This window comes from Xenia sp. Carnegie-2017, unplaced genomic scaffold (genome assembly GCF_021976095.1).
Source record: "Xenia sp. Carnegie-2017 unplaced genomic scaffold, XeniaSp_v1 HiC_scaffold_1, whole genome shotgun sequence".
NCBI classification, from domain to species: Eukaryota; Metazoa; Cnidaria; class Anthozoa; order Malacalcyonacea; family Xeniidae; genus Xenia; species Xenia sp. Carnegie-2017.
Window position 1 is genome coordinate 3,696,373 of NW_025813402.1, and position 19,931 is coordinate 3,716,303.

A 19,931-nucleotide genomic window follows, 5' to 3' on the forward strand; every position below is an offset into this window, starting at 1 on the left:
TCTGTCCTTAATATTTGCTTCATATTTTCAGAAAAATATCATGACAAAATCCTCCATTTCAACTCAGTTGAAACAAGGAGTTTTAAGATATGCATATCTCGATAAGAATTCGTTGCATTGCCTCGTCTAGCAAGCAATTGAGTAAAGAACAAATAAGACTGGATGAACATAACTTAAATTATGAATTAGGAGTAAAAACATTCAAAAATATATAGCATCACACTTCAAGTTTGACTTAAAAACAATACACTGAACACTTTAAATGGTAAACAATCTTACGTTGCTTACCGGTGTCATGAAATGTTTCCTTTTCTGGCATTACTTCAGCATCCGTATACCACACAAGTTTGCAGCATGTTTTATACATTAAATTTCTAAAAAGTGTTTGTGCTTAGCATTGACATTTTATTTAATCGTAATTGTGGTTGTCAAATCCGGGTGGGCGAAAAAATTTTATTTTATGAGCCCGCGTCTTTCCGCTGACTTTGACAACCAAAATCCGCCATGTTTTTGACCACGGGCCGCGCGCTAATAATTTATACTAATTTTGTTGACGTTTCCCCTCCAGGTCGTATAGAACTCAATGGAAATATCCGGTTGTTGAGACTGCAGACATTTCGTCATTTATTTACATATTTAATTATTCATGTTTCATATTTATTCAATTTTATTGATATTCTATTCTCCTCATTCTCGTTGAATATCTGAAAATCATATAAACTCTTGAACACCGCTACTCGCGTCAGTTCTTAGCCTTATAGGTTTTCAGAAAGGCGAAATATTATGTTATGAAGCATTATTTTGAAGAATTATTACATCGCTTCGCTTATGATTTTGGAAAGGTTTTTCAATGGAGATGAAGTTGATTATGTCAGTGAGACATGGTTGTAGACAGCCACAACAGCTCATTGACACGAAACGAAAAGCGTAGCCTTTAAGCTTGTAGTTCAAACTTCTTATTCCATTATGGACAGAAAATAAAAAAAAATTGAAATGGCCAAACAGCCTTCGACGAATGATGCCTGCCGCAAAGAGTTAAGCTCATTTTTAAAGCAGCTTTCTCTTGACCATTTGGACAGTATCTTTCCAAGCACTATGAATCTCTCACAATTTAGAGCGCTTACGGAAGATGAATTAGAGCAAAGTTTTCACGTTAATGATGATAAAGACCGGGAAGATATCATGCGAGCTGTGAACACATCAAGAGAAGATTACAGTGATGATGAAGACGAGGTTTGTTACTTTGAAAGTCGTATTTGTGTGACTTAGATATGTGATTTCTACTTGTGAGTCTAAACAATTCAGATTTGGTTGTGTGTTTGTCTTTAACGACTTTGTTGAAACGTGTATCAAGAATTTCACCATTAACAAAGCCAGTTATATTAAGAAATCGCTTCGGCTGCATGTGAAACAATATTTGTCTTACACCTCATACCGACAAACACTACTTCGACAAATATTTTGTTTACTGTCAATACACGTTTTGCCTTTAATAACTAAATGTACAAGACTTTGTTCACATCATTACCGTGTATAACGTGTTCTTTATTTTAAATATTTTAAGTCGTCCTTCAATTTCACAAAAAATAAGAATAATTGAGAAACATCTGTTTCAAATTCTTACAATGTGCATCTACACTTTATCTTTCGAAAAAATAATTATCATATTGAAATGTGTATATTGCTCAATAGCTACCCACTACAAATATTAAGACCTATAAGAAATGTACCGAATATGACAGATATTTGATTCTTATGTGAGACACAAACTACAAACTACTGTCTTTATAACTTTTGTGTATCAAAATCAGAATTTCTGTTGACTTTACATTTAACTCCATGCAAGAACAAATTTTTTAGTAATTAGTAAATCCCAGTTGATGAGGATTTCTTTGGAACATATAACTGAAACATGTGTGTTGTTGACTAAATTTTTGAATACATTGAAATTTAACATGCATGATTGAATTTCATAATCGCACTTGTTTTCTATTACTTCTTATTTTGAGGGTATATTTCCTGTGTATATCCTGTTTGGTTAGTTGAAACTGTGAAAAACATGCTATGTGGATATTGAATATCTGTCAAGTCTATAGCAAAATAGAAAGAATAGCCAAGATCAGGAAGTTGATTTTTGGAGTTTGGTATTTAGGAAGGTCTTCCATCAAATAGGTCTTTCATTGTATATTACCTTTTGAACTATCCTAAGGAAGAAAATAGCTGGTAGCTAAAACTGTAGCAGTCATTTTTCAACAACAACTTGATTTGAGGTATTTGTCATATACTTTAATAAGTGTCCATTCTCATACTAAACAGCAAAACATACAAACACAACAAAATGTTTCTTACTTTATTCATGGTTCAACACTCGATTTATGATTCATACAAAGGTAATTATGTAAATAAGTTTCTCATTTCTTGAAGAATAATAGAAATTAGAGGGTAATTGCCTCATGTTTGAAATCTTTTAAATAATTCATCAGGACAATGTAAAATTAATACCTAACAAATTTGATGAATTTTTAGCACTGAACTAATTCCAACCTAATCCACTAAGTAGCCCTGAAGAAATCACATCAAGTTTGTACAAATTGTAGGGAAAACTGTTTATCTAGCATACTTTAAAATAAGTTTAATATAAAACAAATTCCGAAGAAGCAAGACATTTTGAGATTGCAAAATATGGCTGAAAACAAGACGAGAAGTAAACTGTAAATTTTCGACTTTATTTCAAAGTCATCCTCAGACAGAATGACTTTGTGCCTGTCTGAGGATGACTTCATATTTTGTTTTGATTCATATTTTGCAATCTCAAGATGTCATGCTTCTTTGGAATTTGTTTTATATTATACTTCTTTAAATTGTCGGCTGGTCATGGTTTTTAAAATAAGTTAAATTTGTTCTTTCCAATATGCTCTGCTCAACACTTACTTCTCCGTATTACATTTTCCTACTGTTAGGTGCCCTTGAAGTTCAAACTATGCCCATAAAAGTGGAAATTTTTGCTAGGCCCAAGAGTGTTTTGGGAATTCTATGACTCTTATTTTATGGTAAACAGTGGTGAAGACCCTCAAATGCTAATTCGAAATTTTTTGCCTTCGTCCTTGTTTGAACATGTTTATGATTGATGTTTTATATATATTTTAGGAGTTAGGACTATTATATAACTCTCTACCATGTGGCATTTAATCTATTATATTTTGCAGAAAATCTACATTGCCCATACACTAAATCTACAGTTATAATTTTCTTTGACTCCATTATCAATTTCTTGTATCAAAGTACTTCATCAACACATATCAACAACTTGAAAACCTTTGTGCATTCATATGCACTATCTAAATATTTCATGCAATATCACAAATATTAAGGTTACTGTTTTTCTTATTTTTATACTGATATAAATATATAAATGTCAGCAGCGAAATTCAAAATTTTTTTTTATCACCTTTTCCAAATTGTAAATGAGAAATATTTCGTTGGTGTTTGTGTCGCGTTCACAATGTTTATATCAAAACTAAATACGTTAGAAGTGTTATATTCTACTATTCATACGAATAATCTATAACTGAATAATCATACTGATGAAAATGAATGCTGAAATTTAATATTTTCCGTCAAGAACGAAAACCAAAACGGGCCCGGCCTCGCTTCTATCTCAGCTCGTTTAATTTTTCATGTATTTGCTTCAAGACAGATCTTTACATGAATAAATAACTGTGAGATGTTTTAAATATTTTAATTCAGTCGGATTGTGAATCTAAACAACTATCGTTGACACTCCCCAACGATTTTAAAGTTTCAACCAAGTCTGGAAACGATGGAAGAAAGTTGATAAAGATGGAAAATTTTGTATTCTTCAACGGTCCCGAGGAGACGACAAATCTTCTTAAGATGCGATCATTAGGAAGCTCTGAGCCTAATCTACGAGCTCTATCGGTAATGAATATTGTTAAATAATTGAATCATGTTGGTTATTACAATTCGGTATTTAATCAAGTGTAGATCGGAAGGACATTTTGATGATAAGTTTTTCTATATAACTAATTATATGAGTGTTTTGGTTTCGCAGCTGGTTCATGCCAGTAACGAGGATTGTTCGAGTTTGTTTTTGATTAGAAATAATGATCAAGAGAAGTGAATTACTTATACGATATTTAGGCTCTGAGCGTCACCAACTAACAATTCATGTCATTTGTTAAATCATCATTGTCTAATTGAATATATCATAACTTAACCCTGTTTATCCACAAGCGTTTCCCTTTAATTTCATTCATTTTTCAGGAGATGAGCAGCAGGAAATATAGGTACACTGCATTTATTAAACTCTTATGTTCTATTAATGAATAACTTTAAACTTTTGCACTTTTTACATCGTGTTGATTTTTTTTTCATAATGTAGCATGGCTTGTGTTCGTAGACATCATAGAAATTGTGGATCTGGAATTAAGATACCACATCAATCTGGGTCTCCAAGAGGTACGTCCAGAAACTCCTTAGCATATGAATGTGTTTGAATAGAAATGTATAATGAATGAATGAATTTTATAAAAGGCTGGGAAAGTCCAACTAGTAGTCCTTTACACGGCTCATGTGCATCGTCAATACCGCTTCATTTCAACTTTTCGGCTTCCAGATGGTATGTATTGGAAAGAGTTTTTATTATTTTTGACTTCGTGTAATTTGCGTTATTTGGAAAACTATATTTGTATAGATTTTTCAATTTAGTTTTTAAATAATTAGCGATCTCGTTCATGGGAATATTTTCTTCTCTCTCATTTCTTTGTTTTGGCATTTCCAAGACGCCATTTATTGCGTTTATTGTACTCATTATGTGTTCAATTTTTGCCATGATAATACCATCTTTACCGTACGTTTCTGACGAAAATTTTTTAATTATTGCTTTCATGGTTTGTTTTAAAAGTCGGAGGTGGTCTGTTACATCTTCTGGTTATGGTACAACTCCTTACTCATCGTACTCGGTATGTACCATCTGTATAGATGTGTGTGTTATAGAAGAATATACCGTTTGTAGTTTATGCACTTCATAATCTAGATTATATACTTTTATATGTTTGTAAATGATGATCGTCCAAGTCCTGAGAAGGACTGTTTTTGTTGTTGTTGACTGACGTTTCGACAACCTTAGCGGTAGTCATCTTCAGAGTCAAATGAGGAGTAAACGTCAGGTTAGCCGTATTTGTTATCTGGTTCTTACGTCATTGTATTTTGTGTACAGGAAATGTGTATTGTCATTGTGGATTAGTGTGAAGTGAAATATTTTATTTTTAGTTGTGATGTGTGATTTAGGTGTGACGTTTTTAGTTGTAATGTGTGGGTGTCAATTGTGTATTGTCATTGTGAATTAGTTTGAAGTGTAATGTTTTTAGTTGATCGTTTGTTTGTATTGTGAATAAGTCGTTTGTAAGGTGCCGGTAATTGCTGTGATCTGTTCAGGGGGGTTTGTTCCAAGTTGGTATACCAACTTTCTAATGTAAGCCGTTGTCTATAGTCAGTACTGTAAGTGATGCATTTTGCCGAGTCCCAGTCAATGTTGTGCTTTGTGATTCGGTGATGTTCGGCAATGTGATTAGTTTTGTCTTGTTTCTTAGTAGCTCGTTTGTGCTCAGTAAGTCTTATGTTTAAGTTCCTGCCAGTTTCCCCGATATAGGAGGCGTGGCAGTCGGAGCAGTTTATTTTTTAAACTGCACCTTGTCGTTCCTTGGGTATTTCTTTGTCCTTTATTTACGTTAGTACTTGTCGTAACGTTGTGATTGGTTTATGTGTGACATGTATGTTGTATAGTCGTAAGATACGCGAGATAGTCTCAGACGTACCTTTGATGTAAGGTATCGTTGCTGTTGTCACTGAGTTGTTCGTTTCGTTAGGTTCGTTGGGTTTTTAAGTGTTGCGTTTGATAAAGTCAGAGTTATAAGTGTTTTTGTCAAAAACACGTTTGAGATAGTTGTTTTCGTTTTGTAGAGCGTCCGGTGAATCACATATGATTTGTGCACGTCTTGTTAATGTTCTGATTGTGGTGGTTTTGTGTGATGTAGGGTTGTAAGATGATTGGTCTAGTAGTCGGTCAGTATGTGTTGGCTTGCGATAAACTGTTGTTCCTAGTTTTTGATTGACGTGTTTTACCAAACAGTCGAGAAAAGGAAGAGTTTCGTTTTCTTCGACATCTTTGGTAAATTGTATGTGGCTGTTCTGTTTGTTGATGTGAGTATGGAAGTCATCAATCTCGTCTGCATGTAGTGCTGTGATTGTGTCATCTACGTAGCGAAACCAAAAAGGTAGTGCATGTTTGTAAGTCATGAGCGCCCGTTCCTCTATAGATTGCATTACAATTTCAGCAACTACAACAGAAAGGTTGTCGAAACGTCAGTCAACAACAACAAAAACAGTCCTTCTCAGGACTTTATTAACCTGGACGATCATCATTTACAAACATATAACGATACTCCCGGGTTCAAACCATTTGCTTTAGTACAACATTTATTGTAGAAACTATTAACGCTATTTTGAAACATTTTTTAGTCTTTGACGTCTTCTCAAGACCGACTAAATCAGGTGTTTATCCGATGTTTAAATTCTCATTATAAACTACTTTATTTAAATCTTAAAACACTACTTTTTCATGAAAATGTACGTAATCTGTGTACGTGGAAAATTTTAAAACGGTTAGTGTGCAATTGATTCGTTTCGTTGAGTTTTATTTCATCACATACGTGTGACGTAATCAAAAATGACGTAATTCTAAAATTAATGTCAAAAATGTTTTTGATATAACTACTGACTCCCAACGCCTGACAAAACTCTGGATTTTCACATTGAACTCAAGCTCTTACATATGAGTATGTATTTGTATGTTTTAGTTACCGAACATTCCCTCGTTTGATGACTTGCATTTCAGGTATTTAAAGCAACTTCTGTAATGTGTGTGTTAGCGTGTGTTGTACTGTGGTGGCTGGATTAGTTGTGATAAATTTTTTTGATAGCAACTTATTTAATCTCATTTAAATATTGCATCGTTTTACTTTTTATCTGTCACATTCCCTAATTAATAAGATATTAGTGTTGGGAGTGGATGGTTTGTTTTGTTTTTTTGTTGTTACTTAGTAGAAGGTTTATGTTAGGGGCAAGCTCGAAGTGATTAGTGGGAGTTGCTGGGTTAGGTTATTTCCTTTGAAGACGTTATTGAAGTATTTCTTTTCATACGTTTCTGATTTGTTTTGAATTTAACCATCGGTGAACATAATTGCTGTGTAAAAATAACGTATAATAAAATAGTCGTTTGTTTTTCTCTGTATCAAGTGATGTCGACGACGAACGCTTTTTGCATCGTGGTCGTTCACGAAGTCTAAGGTGGTAATTTCTACTTCGACACAATTTCTTGTTAATACCCTTCAGAAATTGTATTCATATTTAATTCTTGGTTTTTTTGTTAGCCCGACACGGAGTATTGATGCTCATACAAGCGATATATTTAATTCTGCATGTTTGTACAAACATCGTTTTCCAAAGGTTTGTTTAAATTAATATTGATACATGTTCTAAATTGTTCTCATGATATAGCTTATTACGTCATCAATAGCTTTTATTCATGACGTAATAAGTAGTGTATATTTTCCCCTTTATTTTACATTTTGCCAAACTCGTCATTCTACTTGAAAAATCCAGTAGAAGACCAATATTTTTGTGTGGGTAAAGCACGGATTATCTATTGAATTATCGAAAACGACGGTTAGACATAAAATTTCTTCAGTGACTTTTAAAAATCCCTGAACCAGGAAGATATTTTTAAAGAACTTTGTGACGATGTTTACAAAGTGAGTGACAATGAATCGAATCAAAACATTTCCTAAAGCGAAAGCATTCTATGCAAGCTGTGTATACTTACAAACATACATATCAAATATTTTTTTTATGTTTTGCTTTCTTTTTCCCGCTGTTGTTAATATTTTGAACATCGTATTAATTATAGGCTGTTGAGCAGATGGAGGAGAAGTTAAAGGTAAATTTTAAACTGCGCCAAGTTTTATGGCAGTGTAAAATATCTCTTAGCGCAGCTTTCTTTATTTGTTAAAAGAATATTCTAGCACAGTCCTAATCATCACTATCCCTGTAGGTATAACTTTGTTTTTTATGAAATAAATTGCTTGGTTTTTATAGGAATTTATTGAAAGCCACGTTGGAGATGACAATGAAGTGATGAAAGTTGGTGATGGTGTTTCAAACTTCTTTCTTGTCCAGGTAATCACTGAACGCGTTCATAAAGTTTGTGCATTATGCTTCTACTTGTATTCAATGGTGATCAGTATAGGTGCGTTCATAGCCTAGCAGGGCGCCTAAGGGGGGAGGGGAGTCTTGAGCCCCATTCTCACCCCCCCCCCCATAGATAACGTTTCTGCTAACATTTATAAATGTTGGCCTAACTTGAGACAAACTAAGATGTAGTAAATTTAGTAAATATATGCTGTAGCCTCCCAATGTTTAATTTTGTGGCACCGTCCCTGATAGAGAGAATAGTTTCATGAGATCGACGTTATATATGCATTGATTTTTGAAGAAATAAAAGATGTTTACTGTGTTTGCCAAGGCTTATGCAAACCGAGGTGACCTTTGGAAGAACTCGAGAGCAGATCAGTGCAAGCCTGACACCGAAGGTCGGGGTTTGCACATGTTCGAGAGTTCTCACAAACGTCTCTGAGACTTTCATTATTTAAGCCAGTGCAAACACACAGTTATAATCAGTTCATTTGTAATACTGTTTCAAAGTAGTTTATCGTATGTGATCATCGTAACTATCGTATCTTTATTGTATTAGGTTGTTGAGGCTGCTCGCGATTGTTTAAGCAAGTCTAAAGATGGTGTTCTAACTAGCTGCTATTTTGTCGATTTGAGTGATAATTTACATAGATTATTACATGAGGTAATGATTATTAAAGTTATCCTGTCCTCTATTCTTTTTTCCTGTTACCAAGACAAACACCTTGTAATGTTGTACACAAATCCATCTAGGCTCGATCAAAGACGGATAACGAAATTCCTGTCATAAAAGTATTTCGACAGTTGTTCATCATTGTATCGCGTGTTGCGCGACTTCTTGCTTGCTTGGTAAGACAAAGTTGAATACTGTGTTGATGTAGAAGACGACTTTTGTGTAGTAAGTTTTGACAATTTTAGGAATTCAACCCGAAAGAGTTCTACAATAATCTACAAGCTACTGAAGTACGAGCTGACGAGTTGAAAATTATGTCAGAAGCAGATTAAATTTAAATTGTGAACAGACCTTGTCTAAACAAGACGTTTTACCCAGTAGCCAGGTACAAATGTCATGACTACTTTGAACGTAAATTGTTTAAAGCTTTCAGAAAACGTAATCATACCAATTTAATTAAAATTGGTTCTGTTATTATGAAATTTGTTCTGTTATTATAATTGTTATAGGATTCTCCACGCAGTGAAGTTCCACCATCTGAAGATGATTTTCAGTACAAAAAATTGATTAGCAATGGGGCCTTTGGGTAAAGACAATTGGTGTTATTTTTTGATGGAAGTTTTTCTTGCATCATTTGGTGTATTTTTATTTTAAGAGCTGTGTATTTGGTTCGTCATAAAAAAACTGGAATGAGATTTGCCTTGAAGAAAATGAAGAAGCAAAGTATGATCTTAAGAAACAAGGTGCGATTTTCTTAACGCTTGTAGACTTCGTAAACATTCCTTGGGAGAGTTCCATGAATTTATTAAGATGGTGACTAAATGAGATAACCATGAACAATGTGGTACTTTGCAGGTTAGTCAGGTATTTGCAGAACGTGATATCTTAGAATTTACAGATAATCCATTCGTGGTCGGAATGTGGTGCAGTTTTGAAACCAAGGTAGAAAATATACACTTAGAATGTCAAAGAACCCAAACTAAACAGACAACGATTTTCGCCTCTGTACATTAATATAACAGGATTCGGAAATCATTTGTTTCTTGAATAAATTTGAATATATATAATACTTATCTTGTAGATATCTTGTACATATTGATAATTCTGCCTGCCGCAGCTTTACATTTTATCATTCTCTGAGTTTCATAAACGTTCAAAAACACCAAAAAACTGAAACATATTCAGTTTAGAATTCACGTTTAATCTAATGTGACTATATGTGTCGAATAAAAGCCAAAGGCCCCGACATCTAGACGATCGTAATTGATCGGTGTGACGTAGTAGTTCTCATTCGCGCCATAAGTAAACATAAGTAAACATAAGTTAAGAACAAAAACACTTTAATAAACCAATGCCTTTATTTTATTTATGCCATTTCAATTTGAAAATCAAGACATCTTGTCAAACTTTTAGAAATATTTTTGTTTGGTCATGGAGTTCGTTGAAGGAGGTGATTGTGCTTCTTTGCTGAAGAATATTGGTTGTTTACCTGCAGAGTTAGCTCGGTATTTATTTTTTGTTTTTTGTTTTTGTTATGAATGGAAAATAAAATATTTTACGAACCTTGTTTCCTCGAACATTTTGAGGATTTTTTCTGAGTTTTTTTCGATCAATTTTTTTTAATCAATTAAACTGTGCATGCAAGTAATAGTTCTCCAAAACATTTAGACAATATTTCTGTCAAATCCTTTAGACAATATTTCTCCGAAACTGTTCTGGCTTTGGAATACATACACAGTTACGGTATCATTCATCGAGATTTGAAGCCGGACAAGTATGTAAACTTTCTTGTTTTCATTTGTGCTTGTTGAATGGCATGCTTGCTTTTTGGCTATAAATAATTGTAATCACTTCGTTTAATAAGCTTGACAAGCTTTGCCTTTTCGTTAGAAAGGACATTTGCAATGACAATTTTAGATTATTAATTTCAGTTATTCACATGTTTTTCCCGCTTTTTACATTTTAACTTGTCAGTTGTCCTTATTTTGGAGTCATGTGATCAACCTACGTAATGAATCTACTGTACACATACATAGCTACAAATCATATAATTGCTCATTTACGATGACTTTTTTGAATCTACTGTACACATACATAGCTACAAATCATATAATTGCTCATTTATGATGACTTTTTTGAATCTACTGTACACATACATAGCTACAAATCATATAATTGCTCATTTACGATGACTTTTTTGAATCTACTGTACACATACATAGCTACAAATCATATAATTGCTCATTTATGATGACTTTTTTGAATCTACTGTACACATACATAGCTACAAATCATATAATTGCTCATTTACGATGACTTTTTTGAATCTACTGTACACATACATAGCTACAAATCATATAATTGCTCATTTATGATGACTTTTTTGAATCTACTGTACACATACATAGCTACAAATCATATAATTGCTCATTTATGATGACTTTTTTGCTGTTCATACTTGCTTTCATAAGTGATACTAAATTCACGACAAATAACTTCATTTGCCACCACATTCACTTGAACGTTGGAGGTGTATATTCCAGTTGTGCCCTACAGAAATCTAACATTTTTTATTTATTTCAAAAAATCATTTTTCATTCATGATTGATTTTGCCATTTTGTATTTATTGACTTTTCGCCGTTTGTTTTTTTTCCAGTTTACTCATTACTTCCTTGGGTCATATTAAACTAACTGATTTTGGTCTTTCAAAGATTGGTTTAATGGAAAGTAAGAAGCTATAGACCATGATGTCGGGAAATTCACTTCTAAAACCACTGCGGTTAATATGGAATCTAACAATCTCTTACATTAAATTTTTCTTTAGTGACAACACATCTTTACGAAGGATCTATGGAGTCTAAAGATGGAAAACAATTTATGGACAGACAGGTATACGTATTTCAAAGGAGAAACACAAAAATATATCAATAATTTCACCGTTTAGCTTGAGTTGTGTTATGGCGTTTAGAAGGATAAATGTGTATGTTGTAGCAACCATGACGATTATCCATGGGTATTTTGATTTTAAATTTAAATTCGTTATGGGGTTTAGAAGAATGATGTCATTTATTGTATTGCATGTTGGTGCAACATTTATGATTTCTTTTTCATATTAAGCTTGAAAAGTCGCTCTAGCCTTAGTAGCCTTTAATTAATGGTCGTGTGTTGTGATGACCTAACCGATGTGTTGAAAATACTGAAAATTTTCATTCTTACAGGTGTTTGGAACTCCGAATTATATCGCACCTGAAGTCATTCTTCGTTATGCTTATGGTAAACCTGTTGATTGGTGGGCAATGGGTGTTATATTATATGAATTTCTTGTTGGTTATACTCCATTTTATGGTGATACACCTCAAGATCTTTTCAATCATACATTGAGTGGTGAGTTTGATGTTAATATTTTATATTTGCTCATCTGAAAGATAATAAGAACGTGGTAAAATGTTGATTATATCAACATCATATTGAAAAAATGAAAAGACAATACGTATAGAACAAAAGTGATATTCAGTTCATTGATTTAACGATGTCTACTGTTTCTACTTGTCCTTAATTTTTTAATTTCAGGCGAGATAACCTGGCCTGATGACGTTGAAATTGCTGAAGATGCCAGACAGCTTATACTGCGCTTATTAGATGAGGATCCTTCAAAAAGATTAGGTCTATTATAGTTCTCTTTAAAAGATATATTCTTGTTCCATATACACCAAACGTTTATTTTATGCTCTAAATGTCCAAAGCAAATGAGATCTAACTTTATTGAATTTTACGTTTTTCGAACTTAGCTAACAATGTATGAAGTCTATGACGAGATGTTGAAATTGATATGAATCCATGGAAGCACAAATATTTTGGAATATGTAGGTTCATTTTTAAACTTGTTGCTCATTTTTGGCAGGTGATCACGAAGTGAAGACGCATATTTATTTCACTGGTTTGGATTGGGATGCTTTATTACGTCAAAAAGCAGAATTTATACCACAATTAGACGATGAGGAAGACACGAGTTATTTTGACAGTACGTAAATCAATGTATATAACAGCTCAAGCGGCTGATTACATGAGCCCGAGTAGCCGGGATTCAACGAAGCGTTAAATGATTTTGGCAAATGGAAATGATTCATTACTCGTCATTAGATAAATCTTTCACAATATTCTGGTTTAATAACTACGCAAAACATTTAAAATTAAAACAACCAATTTGGCCTAATTTGAGAATTACAACGGGAGTGACTTGTGGCGCTTAATAAACAATTGTAATTTTTTACGCTTGAAGTTCTGCCTCCTTTCAATACTTCGAAATCATTTAACGCCTAACTGAAGCCCGGTTAGCCGGGATCATTTAAACAGCCTCTAAAACACATATAGCTACACTCATATATGAATTGTTTGTTGTGATTAGGAAGAATGCTCAATAAAAATGTAGAAATGTTTTTCTTTATATTACATTTCTTTTCAAACATTGCAACTGAAAATTTAATGTCAGTAATATGATCATGTGATCTGTTGTATCTAGAGCACATACAAACAAATGATGTGAGATTATTGTTGTACGTAGAATCTTAACTTTGTTGTGTTTGTTGTACGTAGAATCTTAACTTTGTTGTGTTTGTTGTACGTAGAATCTTAACTTTGTTGTGTTTGTTGTACGTAGAATCTTAACTTTGGTGTGTTTGTTGTACGTAGAATCTTAACTTTGTTGTGTTTGTTGTACGTAGAATCTTAACTTTGTTGTGTTTGTTGTACGTAGAATCTTAACTTTGTTGTGTTTGTTGTACGTAGAATCTTAACTTTGTTGTGTTTGTTGTACGTAGAATCTTAACTTTGTTGTGTTTGTTGTACGTAGAATCTTAACTTTGTTGTGTTTGTTGTAGCTCGAATGGAACGTTATAACCACGCATTAGAAAGTGACGACGACGATGATGATAGATCTTTGGACTTCAGTAATTTTTCTACCTGTTCCCCTCGGTATTCAAGAATATGTAATTCACCGTCACCACTTGCTTCATCACCTGTCTCACCGATTGGTCAAGAAATGTTTAATGAACTTAAGTCTAGTGAAAAAACCATTCGTAGAACATACAGTGATGGAAGTAATTCCCCTCCCACAGTACGACGACGTAGTAAGACCGATTCTAGTATTTCCTGTTTTAACGAAAGGTATGTTTTAGAATATGACAATTACATATTTTACATTATTAACCTTCTTTAGTATATATTTTGCCGATATTGACAGCAATCTAGCCCTCTATCGTTGAATGATTTTCAAATGATTTTTTGCTTTATTAGAAGAAAAAAATTGATAAGAAAATATTAAGCAAGGGTGTACAATTTTTGAAATTTTTACAAATCTGTTGAATTGTCTAAAACATGTAAACAAGTGATCAAAATGCATTTTCAAACCAAAACAATGACCATAAAACCAAAGTCAAGGAAATCAAACGACTATTCATTGAGAATAACGAAAAAGCATTTGTTGATGAAATCTTGAGATAAATACAGGATCTTTCCTTAGGATAGTGATATTGGTTATATTCATGATTTTACCATTTAATTTGCCAGCAAAACGGACTCAAATGCGTCATTTGGTCATCGTCATCACAGTGATAATGAAAGTGTTTTGGATCCACCACCTACAAAGTTGTCATTTGCCGGTGCTGAGGAAAATCAAGAAAAAGTTGTTTCCCCTCGAAGGAACTTTCCTTGTCGCGAGTCAAATCATTCAAGCAATAGTGACATGTCTCACAACAAGTATGAATCTCTCTTTACTGAAGTTATTCAAATGTGAAATTTGTTTGCTATTTTTAAGTTGCTTATCCTCGTTATAAACTATAACCATTTAATTATTTACGCAATTGAGCTCTTTTCACTGGAAAATATCGATTTTTTATAATTAATTGTCGAATTTCTTACATTTCACAAGTTCTCGTGATCAAGAAGCACCACCAAAAATTTCTGCTACCCCCATTAAAGAGAAGAAATCATTAAGGAGAACCGGTGCCAATGCTCCAGTTCCATATTTACTAATACCCAAACCTCTAGATGTTAAAGAGATTCCGGTGAACCTTGTTCTGCCCCATCATCACCTACAAAGTCCATGAAGTCGCCTTTACGACGCCTGAAATCTCTTCCTACACGTCAGGCTAAGGCAAAGGCAGATACCAACAAAATTCCAAAACTACGATTACCTGGTAAAGGTTAAGATTATGTCAGTAATAGGGACACATCCTTGTTGGGTTTTTATTGTCAAATTTCCTTAAAACTTCATACTTAAAATATATTCTTTACTCAATTGTACTTCACATTTTTTACTATACTGCCGGATCAATGATAAAATGGCAAGTTCTCTTGTATTAGTTGCCATACAAAAAGTGTTTTTTTATATATTAGGGTTTAAATGTTTCGCTTGTACTCATTTTTGCAGAAGGAGGCTGTAGTTCCAGTCCCCATTGAGTCCTCGATCACCACCAACGTCTCCACGACTTCTGCGCAAATCAAGTTTCAGGATTGCAAATCGGCAATCGATTACATTTAAGAAGTCTGTCAATGGCCTGGGATTTTCTTTGGAATCTATCCGTGTTTATATTGGCGAGACTGATTATTTTATTGTGCATCATTTAATTAAGGTAATATCATTTTTTATGCCGCGTATTGTCCATGGGAAAAATTAATTATGATTTGTGACGCGAAAAACTAGATAGTTTATTATATTCGCGTAAGTTTATCTTAACTACTGTTATCATTGGTTTGAATTTTAAAAAAAATTTATTTTGAAATAATCATCAAAGTAATTTTTATGGTAAAGATGGTGCTTTATAATTTAAAAGTGGTAAGAATATATTCCTCTAGAAAAAGTCAATAATAACAGACATAACCAATATTTTTGTGTTACTTTATAGAATGTAACACCTGGAAGTGGAGCTGCTGAAGCTGGATTGAAAATTGGAACGTTGCTTACACAAGTTGATGAGAAGGTTACGTGTTGCTAAATACAAAATTCTTTCATTGAATATCTACAGATAATTTCCTCTCTTATATATATTGAATGGGTTTTAGTCAAAACGGATGGTGTATCAACAAACGAACTCATTCTAACATCTCGACTTTAAGTGTATCTTATTGAAATCGTATTTGATTTCATACAAATCGAGCCCCTCCCTCTCCCCAAAAAATTATCACTTCCACAAATACAAATGTAAATTTTTACTTCAATAGAGCATCAATGGCCTCAACCATCGTCAAGTTATTGAATTATTACTCAGTCGACAGCCTGTTATTAAACTAACAACTATTGATCTTTCTCAAACCACCATCAAACGTGGCGGAAGGAAACGTTTTACATCTGTTAGCAAACGTATTGGAAAACGTTCATCATTTCGTAGCCACAAGAGAAGTTCTAGTAATCATTCTATTCCTGCTACAGATGAGCGCTCACGAAAGAGTTCTGTTATTAGAAGATTTAGTGTAAGACGAAGTACGTCGCCTAGATGTGCAAGACGCACAAGTTCACTTAAAAGAACTTCATCTAATGTTGAACGTGGTAGCACTGCTTCACGTCGTATGCATTCTTCAATGATTGTGTCGTCATCACAAAGCAGTAGTCCGTCCTCATCTCCTGGGGGGTCTGGAACCCATATGGCAAGACCCGGTTAGTTAATTCAATTGTGATGATTTTTTCATGTATTTGCTCTTGATTACACGAATCAACGAAGTCTCTAGTTGTGTCAATGATTAATTTATGTATTGCCCTATCCCAGTAGTTTGATATGGCTCTAGGCCAGCGGTATGATATGGCTCTAGGCCAGCGGTATGATATGGCTCTAGGCCAGTGGTATGATTTGGCTCTGGGCCAGCGGTATGATTTGGCTCTAGGCCAGTGGTATGATTTGGCTCTAGGCCAGTGGTATGATTTGGCTCTAGGCCAGTGATATGATCTGGCTCTAGGCCAGTGATATGATTTGGCTCTAGGCCAGTCGTATGATGTGTGAATAAAATCTCTCTTTTTTCATACGTAGGTGCGTTGCAAACATACTCTAAGCAACTCAATCGACGGAAATCTTCTAGTCAAGCTCCGCTATCACCTCTTGCGAGAACACCATCTCCCTGCTCTTCGCCATCGCATCAAAAATCCCCCAAACGTAGCTCCTCTCCTCTTACTGTTCGCACTTCGTTATCCCCCATTCACCCTAGAACCCTCAACGTGTCCCCATCTCCTTCAGGTCGTCCGGGCTCACCGTTACTAAGGCGAGCGTTGTCACCAGAAAGATATAAAACTGCTCCAGCAGGCCAAATCAAGTTTGAAATTTATCAAAGTAGTGATAAAAAATTCAGAACTACAACGAGTTTGGATAAACCTGAGAGCAGTTACAAATGATATTCGCCAAAGATGAACAGCTTTAAATCACCGTAACATGTTTAACTCGTGATTATCATGGTCTGTTAATTCTTGTGAAAGTATACTAAAAGCGTACAAATTACGGCGTTGACGTCTTAGGAATGTGTGGACCATCTTGTGTTGGGCTCAATGCAATGTGGGAATAACCTGCTACAAAAATGAAACCCAATGAAACATAGGAAAATCTTTAGAAAGAGATAAAATCACTGAGGAATATCTGGCGTCAAGTGTCTTTTCGAAATTCAAATCATATTGCATTGTAAAAGTGGTTTGATGAATGGGATTTTGTGAAAACTTCTGTACCTCAATGAAAAGATGTATAAATACTATATGTTCGATGTGTATACAGAGGCGTAACTAGAACGTTAATTGGGGGGTGGGGGTGTAAATTCATATATTCAGTTGTGCCCTACAAATTTCTTTTTAAATTTAATTCACTTTCATATGAATATGCACCCCATTTAACGTTCTAGTTACGTGTGCATTACCTACAAAAACAGTAAATTGTGTTTTTAAATGGGTCCAATAAATACGGGATGTGTGTACGAACACAACTTTACTCTTCTGATTGCATATTTATACTCAATCTGATACGTTGAAGTCATGGAGTATTCACTGCGTAGTTCTTTCAAAATTGTAAATGTTAAAAGTATTTAACTTTAAGAATACATTCAACAAGAACTATGAATACAATGCCTTGTTTTTCTACGCTTGACCTCTTCACAATTTATAAAATATTTTCAACTTTGTACATATTTTCTTTAATTACTTGTCGCTAAATAATCAAACTAACGAATAAACTATTAGCTTGTCGTTTACATAATATTGCACTACACAGATCATTGTCAATTTTTTGTTCATGTTCGTGTCCATGCCAATTTTGAGATTGTTTGCGTCGTTTCCTAGAATGATTTATTATCTCACGTTTTTAACGAAGTGACCAAATCTGCGTAAACATCAACCTTCGTTTATTATATCGAGACGGGGAGAAAGTTAAGTCCACCCTGTCCTTATTTGACTTGTATCCAACAAGGTATTTTGTGCCCTTTCAAATTACTCCTATCGTTTGCATCAATTTGGGAAGAAAGATTCTTTCCATTGTTTTATTTTTCTTCATTTTACTTACCATGCCTGTCTCTTCTTCAATTCTGTTGTAGTTAGATGTTTGCTCTTCTTTTCATTACTTAACAATTTTTTTCGTATAAAGTTTTGATTTGAGTCATCTTTTTTCGAGTTTGTCTTTTTTCCACTGATTTCCTCTGACCAAGGTGTTTCTCATCAACTGATCGCAGATAAGTATTTTTCTTACTGTTAAGTAATTTCTCAGCCCTGTGTGGTCGCCTATGTTTGTATTTACCTTCCGCTCTGTTTTCTTTTCTTTCTGGACTTCTACGATACTCATCTGTAATCGATGCAATTCTAAACGCAGAATTTTCGTCTCATCATTTAAACGTTTGTTTTGTCGTTTGAAGGATTCGCTAATGTTTTGAAGATTTTGTCGTAGATGGTTTTCAGTGTGGACATATTTGGCTTTCTCCACTTTGCTTTGTCCTCTCACGACACAACCTTCAATTGGTAAACTTCTGTTGTTCATACTTTGTAAATGTCCAACTATGATAATAAAGAAGTCAACAGACACTGAAAGATCATGTGTTCTTGAACATGTGGTTATTCAATAGCTTTGCTCACATGCTTAACACAACGTGTTGAATCCAATTACGAACCACTTGGTTCGTTACACAAAATTCTGTATTACGATAGAGGATATGTGTTAGCGTTTGCTTGCCTTGTGGTGAACCGTATAATAAAGCATTAGATGCATGGAGCAGAGTAAACAGACTAATTGCTTTTGCATTTTGTGCTGATACCTAAATTGTCGGTTAACGTCTTTTTCTTGTAGTGTAAGGTTACAAGATAAATACATCTTTTTGGAATAATAAACTGCGTTGTCTGGCAAACATTTTATGTAGAACAAATAATGAAGTACGGAGAAGAAAAACAGACGGTTTGAATGGGCATTCTTCAATGCTTCTCAAATCATAGATAAAAATTTTTGAAATTTTTGTTTTGCAAAGTTGTCAAGGCAACATTTTTTTACTCCAAAAACGACTTTTGTTCATCAAGTAATTTTTACTAACATAGGACTGTACCATAAGACAAGCAGAGCAGAAGTATAAAAAAGTTTCGGATTTATACTTTAAGTAGCTTTAGGTGTCGGATGTAGGTACCACAGTACAAAATGTCATAATGCCTTTGTATAAATGTAATTTTTATGATTTTGATCTTTTCTTATCAGAATGGTTGTCATCAGTCACATGCTCTCCATCAAAGTATTTTTTTATGAGGAACTTTAATATTAGAGATGGGTCAATGTTCATTGCAAAGGAGAAGAACTTCACCAAATTTTGAATAGTCAGAAATTTAAAGAGATTTTCATACAGCAAAAACTACAACTTCATACAAACAATGTGCATTGAAAGAGAGTTTTTCATGAGTTCAAGATAAAATCGTATTTCTTGCTTACTCGTCCTCAGAAATCATAGCTAAATTGTTGCTTAGGCAGTAAAATATTTTTATAATTGTGATAA

At 33.9% G+C, this 19,931-nt stretch overlaps 1 protein-coding gene across 1 annotated transcript; it reads left to right on the forward strand.

Moving 5' to 3' along the window:
• The first annotated feature begins 650 nt into the window (after window positions 1-650).
• LOC124450230 (microtubule-associated serine/threonine-protein kinase 2-like) lies at window positions 651-18,166 on the forward strand. The gene is made up of 33 exons (XM_047000877.1): window positions 651-1,233; window positions 3,748-3,939; window positions 4,285-4,307; window positions 4,403-4,479; window positions 4,555-4,639; window positions 4,925-4,982; window positions 6,541-6,573; window positions 6,879-6,916; window positions 7,318-7,368; window positions 7,452-7,527; window positions 7,988-8,017; window positions 8,176-8,256; window positions 8,831-8,935; window positions 9,025-9,120; window positions 9,190-9,261; window positions 9,294-9,329; window positions 9,454-9,530; window positions 9,600-9,687; window positions 9,800-9,886; window positions 10,358-10,449; window positions 10,638-10,718; window positions 11,602-11,672; window positions 11,770-11,834; window positions 12,164-12,329; window positions 12,516-12,608; window positions 12,847-12,966; window positions 13,823-14,108; window positions 14,511-14,699; window positions 14,872-15,046; window positions 15,386-15,574; window positions 15,848-15,922; window positions 16,164-16,596; window positions 16,964-18,166. Exons 1-33 carry the CDS (start codon window positions 994-996, stop codon window positions 17,320-17,322), a joined length of 3,939 nt encoding a protein of 1,312 aa, XP_046856833.1. The 5' UTR covers window positions 651-993; the 3' UTR covers window positions 17,323-18,166.
• The last annotated feature ends 1,765 nt before the right edge of the window (window positions 18,167-19,931 follow it).

Excerpts from the sequence above, each read along its gene's own strand:
- LOC124450230 (XM_047000877.1), top strand. The coding sequence starts at position 994 with ATGGCCAAACAGCCTTCGACGAATGATGCCTGCCGCAAAGAGTTAAGC. Across the intron at positions 7,369-7,451 it reads GGTCGTTCACGAAGTCTAAG|CCCGACACGGAGTATTGATG; the intron begins GTGGTAATTTCT and ends TTTTTTTGTTAG. Across the intron at positions 15,923-16,163 it reads TTACACAAGTTGATGAGAAG|AGCATCAATGGCCTCAACCA; the intron begins GTTACGTGTTGC and ends TTACTTCAATAG.